The sequence below is a fragment of the Pyrus communis genome, chromosome 2 (assembly GCF_041283825.1).
Source record: "Pyrus communis isolate YQ-2024b chromosome 2, ASM4128382v1, whole genome shotgun sequence".
Lineage (NCBI taxonomy): Eukaryota > Viridiplantae > Streptophyta > Magnoliopsida > Rosales > Rosaceae > Pyrus > Pyrus communis.
Genome location: NC_142566.1, coordinates 22,041,278 through 22,055,689, shown reverse-complemented (window position 1 = coordinate 22,055,689; position 14,412 = coordinate 22,041,278). Strand labels below are relative to the sequence as shown.

The window sequence follows — 14,412 nt, the reverse complement described above, 5'->3', positions numbered from 1 at the left end:
ATTGAATCAAAATTTTATATAAAATCTTTCTAAATCAATTGAAAACCATAAAAATACATGGATTTATAAATCATTTAAAATCTCTCAAAATTCTCAATTGAATACAACCCTTAAAACATGGGATTGTTGAAGACTGTACCTTGGAAAGGATAGACGCATAAAAGAGGCAACATTATAAGGAAATTGTTATTAGCATTTCTACACCCCAAACTTTCTATATTTGGAAAAAAAAATACACTTCTAAGAAGTGTAGAATGAGATTTTTGAAGTATCAATAACACTTCCTTATTCTAAAAGTTTTGGGGCAACGATTGTGAGATCGGGATGGAACGGTCGAAACCAAGTTTATAGGTTTTGAGAAAACGTTGAGGAAGCTAGGTTTCAAGGGATCGGCGCCTCCTCTGAAGATGGTGGCTGCAAACAAAATCCCCAACATACAAAAACAGGGTCTCGTTCATCGGTATTTTGTGAGAGAAAAAACTCGGGATTTGAGAGCGAGAGTGATAGAAGCAGAGATTTGTGAGACAAAAGTGGAAATCGAAAGAAAAATCGAAAAGATACCATCAAAGCAGAGACTTCAGCGATGATAGACACGTGGCCAAGATGGACAATATGGTCATTTAGCTGTACCAAGGAGGCTAGGGAACATGAAACAGAGAAGAAACCGAGGGCAATTTCGCCTTTTCACTGTTTATGAACAGTTCCGGGATAAACTGAGTTTTAGTATATATGATATAAGATATAATTTACTCTATAGTGTAGCTTCAATAGGTGACAGTAAAAACTAAATGTAGATACAAGAGTTTTTACCGTCACCTATTGAAGCTGCACTGTAGAGTAAATTATATCTTATATCATATAATAGGTTTCCACCGCTGTTATCACAGAGCCAAAATACAGATTATATCTTATATCATATAACAGCAGCGGAAACCTATTGTATGCATTACAAAAAATAAGAACCAAGCAATGCATACAATAGGTTTCCACCAATGTTATCACGAGCCGAATTAGAGCACCTTCAATGTCGAAATATACAAGAACATGACATCCACCTGAAGGTTCTCTTCATTTAAGACCATCACAGATTTCCAAATGTTCAGTTAGAAACTATCCCTATTGCCTAACCGATCAACTATCCATACAGCACAATGAGCAGGGACCGACAGAGAGGTAGGAGAACGATTCATTCCAAGCGTTTAATGTCCACAGCTAAGTAAAAGGCTTACAGCTACGAGGAAAGTTATACCGTAACCTTGAAACACAGGGCTAAACAGGAAGGAAACAACACAAAGGCAGACATCGAAACACCTCAAAGTTTTTCTAGACTGCACATGATCTCGATCTCTCAACATCAACAAGATGTAACAATAGCAAATTTAAACAGGATCCCGATAAGCAATGCAGTATCAACAACAATGACAAAAGCAAGTGGCAATACCTAGCTGCAAACAAGATGATAATCAACTCTATTGCCTAAAGTTGAAGACAATTGAAGACGTTCAATTCAACTTCCGCCAAACCAAAAATAATAGAACACAGTCAAACCACTACATCAATGCATTAGAGATAACATAAATTCACACTTGACAAGAAAATCAAGATCATGCAGCCGTGTACTGCCACAACAGTTGAAAATATCTAATTCAACTTCCAACATAAAGAACATCATCAAACCACACACATTGTTCGATTATCGAAAGTAGAGACCAAGGTTAACACTTGAAATATAAGGCTTTCAATTTAATAGCTCCGAGAGTCATCGATAACAAGGATTAATATGAAAAGGGCCCCTAGTTCTATAGCCAAACCGCCACATATATGTATGTAAAAGGGGAAAACTTGTTCGCCAAACGACAACACTTATCATCCATCAGAGAAATCAAAACCCTTTTGCAAAAACCATCATATGTATATCCCACCAAAACGCAAAATTAAGAGACCCAATTACTAAAAGACTAATGCTTTAGCAAAAACAGATTAAGGATTCTTGAAGAGAATATTTACTATTACTCTCTCTCTTCTCTCTTATTATCTTCAAGCCTTGGCATTAGGAGGATTAGAACACTCCTTGGCAAAATGCCCTGCTTCCCCACAGTTATAACAACCTGATCCAGAGCTGAATCCATATCGTCCTCCTCCACGAGCACCGCCATCGCCACCACCGCTGCTGCAATCCCTGGCCATGTGGCCATATGCCCCACAGCTATAGCAAGCTCCAGCGCCGCCGCCGCCTCCCCCGCCCCCACCAGTAGCACAGTCCCTAGCCAAATGCCCACATGCACCACACTTGTAGCAGCCGCCGCCGCCGCCACCTCCACCACCACCACCACTCATTGTCCCATTAGGGCAGGCCCTTGCTACGTGGCCATACCCACCGCAAGTAAAACAGCCACCACCACCGGCTCCGCCACCTCCACTGCCCTGACGGCAATCTCTAGCCATGTGCCCAGGCTCGCCGCAACTATAGCACCCATCACCACCGGAACCACCTCCATTCCTCCGATCACCGCCTCTCCATCCACCGCCAAATCCAGAACCACCACCACCTCCGCCGCGGCCACCAGAGCGACCGAAGCTCTCTTTCTTGTTACCGATCAACGGCGCACCGTCAGGCCCTGTCACATCGACGGCCTTGGTCTTGCCGTCATCGCCGAAGTCGATGAGGAACTCCACGGACTCGCCCTCCGCGATGGTGCGGAATCCGTCGGATCTGATCGAGGACTGGTGGACGAAGAGGTCCTCGCCTCCGGCGTCGGGGGTGATGAAGCCGTAGCCCTTGACGTCGTTGAACCACCGCACCTTCCCGGTCGATCTCTCCTCAGCCATCGTAAAAGGTTACCGATATGGATTTATGCGCAGGGTTTGAAGGCGAGAGAGAGAGAGTGAGACTGTGATTATATATATGAGAGAGAGAGAGAGTTGCAGTGAAGGCAAAGGCAAATCTAAGGATGATTAGTATTTTATTAATCATAAATTTTATTCAAACCCAATCAGTGTCTTCATGCGATTAAAAAATTAAGTTTGGGTTGCTACTTGCTATTACACAGTGTAGTGATATTCTCCTTCATTTGTAAGTGAGAGACGTTATGTTCGGTTCTCGCCAAATACGAGTTTGAACCACATTATTACTAAGTCATTGTGAGACTAAGCTCATCTCTCCCATTTAGTATAGATAATATCGTTTATTCAAAAAAAAAAAAATTAGGTTAGAAAATAGAATTAAAGGAAAACTAATGAAAATAGTTTAAAAACTTTAAATTTTAACGATAAAGATAAAATAAAAGGTAAAATAAATAGTACCAGAATTGACTTTCTAGTGTAAAAATATAATTTTTCGTTAAAGTAAATCGTACTAAAAGTTTTTTGTTAAAGTTCTTAAAATTAATGGGTTTAAATAAAATTTTTCCTTTAAGCAAAACCCTAAGACAGCCCTAATTCGTCTGAGGCCCACTTCTTAATTACCTTTGGGCTTCTTTTACTTTACGCTTTTTCTAATGATTCGATCTCCTGCTTCTCGATGTATTGTAACAAATCCTGCAACCTCTAATTAATTATTTCCTGTAAAATATTCTAGTTTTATTATTATTTAATTAAATAAAAATTTCGATTTGCCTTTCAAGATCTATCATTTGCGGCCAAGATTTTATGTTGGAATAGGAATGAAATTTAGGTTGGATAAGCACGTTTACAGAGTCAATGGGAATCTACTTTGTAGTTTAACAAAATAATGGTTGTACTTTAATCAGGACACGGATACACGTGGATCTATCAACTGTCGGAGGACGAAGGAAAATGTCTATAAAATGCTCGATACTATCGAAAGAATGTCAGTAACCTCGTCAATTGCCTTTTCTTATTTACTTTTTTCATTTATCACTTGAGACGTGTATTTCACTAACAAATTAAACTACATAATTCATATTTTTAAGGTGGAAAATTAGTGTTCACACCATACTTTACCAATTTCGAAACTACCGAACACCTGTTAACTTCATAACTTCGGGGCCTCACTAAATGATTCGTGTTGAGGCACCTTTGTGCTGAAGCACAACAGTTCCTATCCAACCAGGACGTAAATCACAACGCAACACGTGTCAACATCATAATGAAGCTTCTAGAGTCCCACATCGATCGCGGCAGACGTAAGTGTGTAACTCTTCTCAACCACAAAAGGAGACTATTCTCGTGCAAGTAATCCAAAATGTTGATATTCTACTTAATTTACTGTTAAAATTTACTAATGATGATTATGCTTAAACCATTGTATCATATAGAATTTATAATTTTAATGCATTAATTATGCAGTTTAATTTGTTAGTGAAATACACGTGTCAAGTGATGAGTAAGAACGACAAATAGGAAAAGGCAAGGTAGCTAGCATTCCTCTCACAAAAACATAGGAACTTTTTATATTTTGGTTTCATCGAGCCTCAACCTACCGAATGTCTACTTCAAAGAACGACATCAACAATGTTATGAATTTAAAGCAATCACTGTTTTTTTTGTAGACAATTAAACTAACATTTTTAAACAAGAAAAACTTACTACATGTTTATTTTCTTAAAACGAGAGAAGAGGAACATCGAGTCCACAAGGTTTCCACTAAATTTGCACCCTCATAAATAAAATTATTGTCGCCATTTTTTAATAGTATAATACAAAAGCTTCATTAAAATAGAAGGCGAAAAAAAAAAAAAAAAAAAAAGAGACGACTTTCACCTATCTACATACTGCAGTGGTAATCTTTTAAGATTTCCTTGTTTTGTCGCAGAGAGAGAGAGAGAGAGAGAGAGAGAGAGAGAGAGATTTGTACAAGATGACCAGAAATTAGTAGACTTCCACATTCCATTGCTCTGATTTCTTCAACTGCTTCTTGTAGTCTATCCAGTCAATGCCTGCAAAATTTATCAGAACACAAAAATCTTCTATCAAAATTTTGTCAAGATTTCAGAGAGACGGACCGGCAACCCCCACCACTGATCACATTAATAATGTCCCCAACTTGCATATTATCACTTACTAGCACAACATACGTAAGGTTTTTTAACTTTTTATCACAAAACGCCTACGTACAATTGGTATTAGAACCATTATATATTATACTTTGTTTTGTCAAATTTTCGACATGGGATTTTCCATTTTTCAAAAAAAGCGAGCAATGCAATCCATAGTTCTTACCGTCTTTGGCAGCCAACGAGACCATGATATCATCGATACCCTTCTCCATTCCCTTGAGACCACACATGTAGACGTAGGTGTTGTCTTTCTTGAGCAACTCCCATAGCTCTTCTGCATACTGAGCCATTCTGGTTTGGATGTACATCTTCTCACCCTTCTCGTTGGTTTGCTCTCTGCTGACGGCGAAGTCAAGCCTGAAGTTTTCGGGGGCCTTCTCCTTCATCTTCTCGAATTCCTGTATCCCACAAGTATTTCTTATTAAGTCAAGTTTTCGACGAATTGAAAAGGATTGACTTGGAATTAAGAAAATCTTGTGTCTTGGCATATCTTACCTCCTTGTAGAGCAGTGAGCTACTTGTAGGAACACCCAAGAAGAGCCATGCCAAACCATTGAACTACACGCAATGTCAAAATTTGATCGTTCGTTAGACGAAGAGCCAATCAAAGAACAAATGAGAATTCATTGGTCATGTATGCACTTGAAGAACGTTTTATGAGCGTGTGATTTTCATGTGCAGCGGGCTGGAGTGTTCTATGTCCGAAAGTGTCTAAAGGAAAAAACCTAGCGGTAATGCTTACCTTGTAGTCTTCGTGCTTCTCGAAGAACATTTTCCACAAGAATGCTCTAAAAGGAGCAATTCCGGTTCCAGTTGCAAGCTGCATTAGTAAAGAAATTTCAGAAAACCAACACTACTCACACGGGGTAAAACATTTGATGATCGAGTTGTCTTCCTAAATACGTAATATGGCAAGTACTTATACCATGATGACGGTTGCATTAGGGTCTTTTGGCATAAGCATTTCTTTTCCAACTGGTCCGGTGATCGTCACTTCACTTCCGGGCTTCAAGTCACCTGAAACACGGAAAATTTATAACAAGATGTTCTGATTTTGTGGTAAAGAACAAATTGGTTTTTCTTAGTGCCTCAATGGAATAATAACTTTGTAGAAGTAGAGATCTGTGTGCTCACACAAAAAGTTTGAACACACTCCTTTAACAATTTCGCCTGCGTCATTGGTGTACACGAGACGTTTCACACACAGAGAAACCTGGATGGAGGCAATCAGATTTTAAGTATCAATCGAAAATTTCGGATCAATGAAACGTGTTTACTAATTGCCTAAAGTTGCAACATTTCGTGTTAAAATGGCAGCATATTCACATCAATTTGGTAAACAACATCAGCAGAAAATCCAATGGATTGTACATATGATAGGAAAAGTGTAAACACTCACAGTCTTGGAGTCTCCAAAGTCACCGAGGGCGCTGCTGGCAATTGAGTACAACCTCAGCTTGTGAGGCTTACCATTTTTGTCGACACCTTCGGGAATAACTCCAATGGACTGCCCTTCTCTGTAGGGCACCTCTCCTACAAGCAAATAGAAGTGAGGGTAGTTGTTGTAAGTCACTAGTTCAATACGAAAATGAATTGGGAAATATGCACAAATAGAACCGGTTACACATTTTTCCGAACATTAGAACCGGGATACAATAAACATAATAAACACACAATAAGCACTTAAGCGGTCATGATAATATAAACCACTTTAGTGTCCCTCGAGTTCTATTATTTATTAAAAATTTGTAAGGGGTATTTGTGCATATTTCCAAAATAAATTATTAGGCTTGGAACATACCCTCTGTGCTGAAGACCATGTGCCAGGTCTCACCAGGCGCATCATCACCAGTGATCTTAGTGTTGAGGAGGACTCTGGCAATGTACGGATTTTTGGGCTTGTACTTGTTGACAACCACCCCTTCATCTTGCTTCTTGGATTCCTTCACAACCTTGGCAGGTGGCGCAGTCTCGGTGGTGGTCACCTGGGCTCTGATGGACACCACTCTCCCACCAGCATTGCTGTTGTACAAAGGAACCTGAAGAAACCAACAACAACCCATGTCACATAATTTTGTTTCGTACAAGCGGTATTCTACACTAATTTCATCTAAACTAGACGAAGCGGAACTCGAACTTGGTCCCCAAGTGATTGATTTACCAGGACCTGAAATTTTTTACCTTCTTGAGGGTGATTCTGTCAGGTGAGATTAAGGAGGTCCTGGTGGGGAGGGAGGAGGACTTGGAGGAGGGGAAGGAGACAGCAGCGGTCACAGCTGCAGCCATGGTTGTGGAGTTAGAATGCTGAGGAAGCAGAAGAGGGAGAAGAAATAAAAGAGAAGCAAAAGTTTGATGCTTGATGAGAAAATTTGTTGAAGAAATGGGAGAACTTTTTGGTGGGTTTTGGATTAAAGATTGGTGGTAGAGATTTGAAGGCCAATGCAGTGGCAGATGAGAGGATAAGTCTTTTGTGTAATGTATGACTCTCGCCCAACCTTTGATTTTTGGGAGGTTTAACAAAACATCCGGATACTGTTTATTTTTAACGAAAAATTATATTTATATATTTTTCTGATACTATTTACTATACTTTTAAAAATAATTTTTCATTAAAAACGAAGGTTTTTTTTTATTTTTCATTATTTTTTTTTTTTTTACTTTTTTGATTCACAAACAGTGCAACACCCAAGTTTTGTTGTATAGGCTGAGACCCCTGTCAAAAGATGATTGTGATTTTGGTCACATACCATACAAGTGTATTACTACACACCATAAGTACTTTGTACAAATGGACATCGTAATTTTAAAGGATGCAAGCTACCTTCTTCATTTTGTTTCGTTTGTTCTGCTATCTAATTTGATTATCAAAATCGTCCATTTTCTATTTAATCATTTTTTAGGTAAAGATTAGAAATTGTTTAAACGTCTAGTTTATCAAATAAATGAATGAATATTGAGTTTGTCACTAAAATTATCACAGTGCTGAACAAATGACTAGAGAACTTTTAATTTTGTTTTTGTTCTTTTTTTTTTTTTTTTTTTTTTGGCAAATTTGACCTTTTGTTTAATGACTTGGAATTGAACGACCCAATCATCGAATAACATCGCGGGTTGGAAAGAAAAAAAATAAAGAAGAAGAAATCTACACAAGGGAAGGTAACATTTCCCATTGTTTCCTGAATGACATGATATTGTACACATAAATATTTAATGGTACCAACTCGTATAATGATTTAGTGTTATTCTCCTCCTAAGTGAGAACTTTATGTTTGACTTTCGTAAATTTTATATGAAACCACATTACACATTTTGACCACACGAAATTTTAAAAAAAATATTTTGACCAAAAATGAAAATTGGGGCAATGTACCCATTGTAAACACGAAAAATTCCTGAAACAAGAAACAAGAATAAGTGTACAAAATATATTTTTTGTATTAATGATTTTTAGGGTTACAATCTCTTTGTAATTGGATCCTCTGATTCTATCTTCGTAGGGTGTAGGTTTGTGGATGAGCTGTTGATCCAAAGGGTCGTCGGGGCTTGATCTAGGGATGAACAGTTGATGAATGGATCTTCAAGGGGCGTTGGGCTTGATCTTGAAGAATGGGTGTATAGGTTTGTTGAGATTGTTGATCCAAAGGGCCGTTGGGGCTTGATCTTAGGATGAACGGATGATGAATGATGAACACTTTCTTCAAGGGACCGTCGGGGCTTGATCTTGAGTCGGTGGAAGTTCTTCAAGGGCCGTTGGGGCTTGACCTTGAAGGAGGATTTGACGAAGAACGAAGAGTGCTTTCTTGATCCTTCGGGATTTTCTTGAGAGCTTTAGAGTTTCAAGGCTTCAAGGTTTTGGTGTAGGTTTCTAAAATTCCTTTTCTCCTCCCTTTCTCCTGATGGAGAAGCCTATTTATAGGCTTTGAGAGTGAATCACTACCATCCATTTTTTTGGTGAAGTGAGTGGATGTTGTAGGTGAAGTAAATGGAGTTGTAGGTGAAATGAGTGTGTGAGGTAGGTGAAATAAGTGTGTGAGGTTGGTGAAGTAAGTGGAAGTTGTAGGTGAAATGAGTGTGTGATGTAGGTGAAATAAGTGTGTGAGGTTGGTGAAGTAAGTGGAAGTTGTAGGTGAAATGAGTGTGTGATGTAGGTGAGGTTTATTCACCTAATTAATCTATACCGTTGGATTTAAACCAATTTGAATTTCAACACTCCAGATTGTGCCATGTGACACAACGATAACATTTCTGATTTTTTAATTGCTTTTTCTTTTTTCTTTTTTAATTTTTAAAGTCTAATAACGTAGACCATTGATCTCAGATTTAACGGTAGGTATTAAATGAATTTTTTTTTTTTTTTTTTACCGTTGAAAATCCAACGGTCCAAAATATATATATGTTGTAATCCAAGGGCCGTGGGGAAGCCACGTGACTCCCCAACGGTAAGATTTTTGAGCGCGCCGCAGGGCCCAATTTCTCATTTTATGTTGAATTACGCGTGCTTGAAGTCCATGTGCTTGACAAAAAAAATAAAAAAAGCGCGGCTGACGTCTCCCTGACGCCAACCCACATCAGGTGGCCATTGAGCGCTCGGGCCAGCACGAATCCACAGCCTGTTTCCTCAAGCCTGCTCCGGCTGTGACAACCCGTCCCGGACTTTTCGTACCGTATGGGTGAAATGACGGTTTGCCCCTAATGGATAATTGTTGTTTGTGTGGTTGTTTTGGGTTTTTGGTTGGTTGCATCCCTGCCACACATCTATCATCATCCTCATCCCTTTCTCCTATTCTCTCTGCCTTGTCCCGAGCCCTCTCTCTCTCCCATTCCTATTTTCTTGTACGGACGACAACCAAAACCCTTGAAACCTTCACAGATCGAGGAAACAATTTGCATATTTGTGCTCGTGAGGTCCTTAGGAGTTCAACCATACTCATTTCAGGTAAGAATACATTCGTTTTCACGTCGAACTCGGAATCCCCGATTTTGGTCATTGTTCATGCACACGTTAATTCTTGTGTTTTTGGGAATTTCAAGCTTGTAGGAAGCTTAGTGAGGTCCTTAGGAGGCTCGGGGTGGTTCGTTTGAAGGTTTTGGACGTCGGGATCGTGAGTTGTAGGTTTGGCCGGAGTTGGTGGTGTTTTCCCGGCGAGATTCCATGGGTTTTGGTGCTTGAAAGTGATATGGATTTGTTCCTCTTGTTGTAAGCTTCATTTTGGTACCAATTTTGTGAAATTTGGTTGAAAAACGAAGAAGATACAAAGTTTTGAAAATTTCCTAGTTTTCCGGCGCCGGAGTTTGGCTGGAGAAGATGACGGAATATTCTGTCAGTTTGGACGAAATATTCCTAACGGCTTTAACGGCATCAGTTAGATTTAACGAAATATTCCTGACGGCGTTAACTGACGTTGTCAGTGTGCCAGGCACGTGCCTGCGCGTGGGCTGCGTGTGTGGCCGTGTCTTGGCCGTCGCGTGGGGACGCGTGCGGCGTCGGAAAATTTTTCTAAAAATATAGGGATGTTCATGAGGTTGAGTAGATCACGTTGGTGTATTCATACACCCCATTTGAGCTTTGTATGAAAAGTTATTTCGTATGGTTGGTTATGTGCTTTAAAATTTACGTTTTTATAGTTGTTTCGCATATAGGTGAAACCTATCCCGATGACGAGCGCGGTCACTCGAGGTAAGGGGGTTACGACCCTTCTACATACCAGTGAGTGGGCTTTTGGTTTTCCGTATATACCTATATACTTATGTTTTTCCTAGAAAGTGAAATGAAACGTTTATATGTCTTATATGCATGCATTATGTTTGCTCGTTTAATTATGAATTATTAGTTGCATTTATATATATGTTTGGTGTTGCGGGCGCACAGGTAAGTGCCAGGTAAGTTATGGTTTATGTTCAGTAGTGATTTGAGATGCATAGAGAGCTCATAACCTGCACCTCCGGTGTTAGTGCTTCCGTCCATAGTAGGGCACAGTCCTTCACGTGATGTTCACCTCCCGCACCACATGCTCATCTTGGATCCAAGTTAGGTGCACAGTCTTGTCTTACGACCACTTTAGGTAGTTCCGACTCGTAGGTGACCCGTGATTATTCGCCTAGCATTCACGTGATCGTAGCACTTGAGCGTACTTATTATACACCCAGTCCTATCGTACAGACCACTTTAGGTGGTTCCGACTCATGTGCAGGTATAGTTAGTGAGTTGGAGATTTGAGCTTTAGATTCAACCGTACAGGTCACGTTAGGTGACTCCGGCTAACAGATTGTATGACATTGTTTGGCATTACCTGAGTACTTGCATTTTATTTCGAGGCATTTGGTATGGCATATTTCCGAGCATGATTTGTATATATGTATATATTCTATTTTTCTGGAAAGTATACAGGTTTCACGGCGAGGGGTTAGAACTTTGTTTTAGAAATGGTTTTTGAAAAACTTTTTTTTTGCCCACTCACGCTTTCTGTTTTGCGCCCCTCCAGATTTTAGTTTGGCTAGCGCTTTTGGTGGCTCTCCAGAGGATTTTCCCGACTTATCTGACAGATTATCACCGGTGTAGGACCACCTTTGGGTGTGTTTATGTAGTGTTGTTTCTCCCGGACTGCATTAGGTCTTCTGTGCTCTGAACTTTGTTTTTTACACTTACGCTTGCACATGTATGTTATTACTTTGTGTATACCTGGGTTTTTATTTATTCGTACTTTTATTATTAGTTTTAGCTTCCGCACTGTGCACATGGCTACGTCACTTCCACGTGACGGCCAGCATGCCCTGATCTCGGTCGAGGTGTGTCACCGGCTCCATCGCCAGCTCCCGCTGGACTTCTTCCCTCAGGCAATAGCCCACTGTTCCTCAGCCCGTCCCTCCAACAACTCCTCCTGCTAGAGCTGCTCTTAAAGGACAAAGGCAATGTATTCTTTCATTCATAATTAATTAATGTGATCATATAGAGGTGCGCTAGCTTCTTTTGATAGTTCATTGTTCTTTCTCATGACAATTCAAGAAAGCTATATATATGCCTTGCTTCACCAAATGTCTTCTTTCATTCATAATTTTTCAGGGTCTTCGTAACACGAAGTGGTACACTACATGTCATTATATAAGTAGAGGAAAATTTTAGCTTTCAAGTGTGTCTCCACTTGTATAATGACATGTAGTGTATCACTTTGTGTTCCGAACATTGAAAAATTTATTCATTGATGTGTCTTCTACATGAAATAGAAAGTTACGATGCGATGAATGCTTGCATTGCATCACAAAATTTGCCTCTTGAAGCAGAGATAAAACCCTAAAATTGGAATCGAGACCCATTCTTATATGTATCACTAGTGAAAAAACTATTTGCAGGACAAAACTTCATTTAGCTCGACGAATAAATCCCACCAGCATTAGTGTTGCCGAACTCAATGTTAATGGTCCACAGGTGGGCCTGGAAGAATGTTGTTGTACGATGGAGGTGATGAGGACGATGGTTGTGTTATGGACCAGATTTGTATCTTGCTTGGCCAGTCCTTGCAGTCGCTTAAACTTATTAACAGTTGTCCATCTACAAAATAAAATAAAGAAATTATAAAGAGATTCTTTCAAAGTGAAACATTTTATGAACTTTCCGTCATTGCGTGTAAAATTAAGCAGTATGAAAAATTGCGAAAAATCTAGCGTTACTTATTGTGAATTAATCTTCAATGTTGTAATCAACCATCTTTCTCTTCTTTTTTAACGATATTGATGTTAATTCTTATCATCATCAAATCTTATTATTTTCTTTTATTCTCATTGAAGAAAATAAGAAATTTTATCATTTTACGGTTTTAGCAACTACGGGATATACTTTTGTTTACAAATTTTAGGGGAACAAAATGAAAGGTCCAACCGACACAATATAAGATGGTATGGAAGAATTGCAATCAATTTTTCTTACTCATTATGTCCGTAGATATTTACTATAATTTCACTTTTGCCGCCCACCACCGTCCATTGCTAACAAGGGAGCTTTTGCTGGGTTGTTTTTCTTGAATTTCATGTTTCTTTAAACATATGAAATGAAAAATAACAAATAATTGATGTTTATAGGTTAATTACTAATTAAGATTTTTCTCCAATCTAATTCCTTTTATTATAATTATGGTTACGTAAACGAGCGATAAAATAACCCTATTTGGTTGTCAATGACGGTGAGATGACTATTATATATAGCATGTAAATGCATGCCAGAGTTTCAATATTTGTTTTAAAAATCAGGGGCATTAATTATTCAAGAAACCAAAGAACAGGACTAAACCGCAACCAGTCATCCTTTGTAACGTTAATTATATGTAAAATTGCTCCTACGTCTTGACTAGTAGATTAGATTCAAGTGTATTTGAATCAAATCATCTTTCCAGGGCAAAGGGCCTTCATTAATCCGGGAACAGGTAATATATAGCTTCATAGCTGGTGAAGTTGCTCGTTACTGAGATTCAAACTAGACATGAGCAAGGCACACAACATGAACGAATGACGTTTGTTGGAATTGATCATACAAAAACTAGGGTTTGACAATAGATTAGATGGATTGATTTATCACTGCCCTAGCTAAGCCAAATTACCACCTTCCCAAATCCTTCTTAAACCAGCAAATCAGGCATCCAATCCAAACTGCCCTAATCTTAGAAACAATCAATATATTTGGCAATATACTGCTATTAATTTGCTCAAGACTTGGTTACACTGCGGTTTGAATTAGGAAGAAGAGATTTCCATTCCCAGTTTGCAAAACACGAATGAATGCTTAATGGGAGGATTAATACAAGGTTTTTAATTTATACCCTTAATTTGCACTAATAAGCATTTTCCTCTAACTTACATAAACAGCTCTTGTCGTTTTATGGTTGTCTTTTCCATGCATCCATGCTTTGTTTTGCATGCACATTATGGTATTGGTCAGGAGAAAACAGAATGTACTCATCTCATTGCATGCCTATCCAAGGAATGAGCATTCTGAGTAGGCCTGGCAAACGGGTTGTGTTTGTTGTGTTCGTATCGTTTTCGTGTAACATCTATTATCTTAACGGGTCATGTTGTGTCACACCCGTTATCTTAACGGGTCCTTAACAGGTCAGGTCACTTTACCCAACGGGTAAAGTGACCTGACCCGTTTTGACCTGTTAAGAAAAAAAAAAAAAAATTTCTTAAATTTGCACATACCACACATTGCCACATAAATATTACTTCAAAAGATTAAAACACATTTGTCGTTTAAGTACTATATCTATACTTGAAAATAAGAGCCTAATAAAAAAATATTCATACACTACTAGCCTATTACAAAATATTAAATGTGCAAGGACTAGAGTTGGGCAAATACCCATTGGTTATGGGTAACCGTGGTTATTTGCCCATTTAAATTTGATGG

General features: G+C 38.9%; 2 protein-coding genes and 1 long non-coding RNA gene across 3 annotated transcripts; all 3 read right to left on the bottom strand.

Annotated features, from left to right (window-relative positions):
• Positions 1-1,715: 1,715 nt before the first annotated feature.
• On the bottom strand, positions 1,716-2,944 carry LOC137748362 (cold shock protein 2). The gene has a single exon (XM_068488507.2). The coding sequence runs from the start codon at positions 2,827-2,829 to the stop codon at positions 2,038-2,040; it is 792 nt and encodes a 263-aa protein (XP_068344608.2). The 5' UTR covers positions 2,830-2,944; the 3' UTR covers positions 1,716-2,037.
• Positions 2,945-4,526: 1,582 nt separating this feature from the next.
• LOC137747095 (ferredoxin--NADP reductase, leaf isozyme, chloroplastic) lies at positions 4,527-7,509 on the bottom strand. The gene is made up of 9 exons (XM_068487106.2): positions 7,200-7,509; positions 6,820-7,057; positions 6,418-6,551; positions 6,153-6,231; positions 5,944-6,035; positions 5,761-5,838; positions 5,514-5,576; positions 5,182-5,416; positions 4,527-4,898 (listed from the first exon to the last, which is right to left on the bottom strand). Exons 1-9 carry the CDS (start codon positions 7,302-7,304, stop codon positions 4,831-4,833), a joined length of 1,092 nt encoding a protein of 363 aa, XP_068343207.2. The 5' UTR covers positions 7,305-7,509; the 3' UTR covers positions 4,527-4,830.
• Positions 7,510-8,209: 700 nt separating this feature from the next.
• On the bottom strand, positions 8,210-8,889 carry LOC148698731 (uncharacterized). The gene is made up of 2 exons (XR_015952207.1): positions 8,781-8,889; positions 8,210-8,738 (listed from the first exon to the last, which is right to left on the bottom strand). It is a non-coding gene; the product is annotated as an uncharacterized LOC148698731 (long non-coding RNA).
• Positions 8,890-14,412: the final 5,523 nt, after the last annotated feature.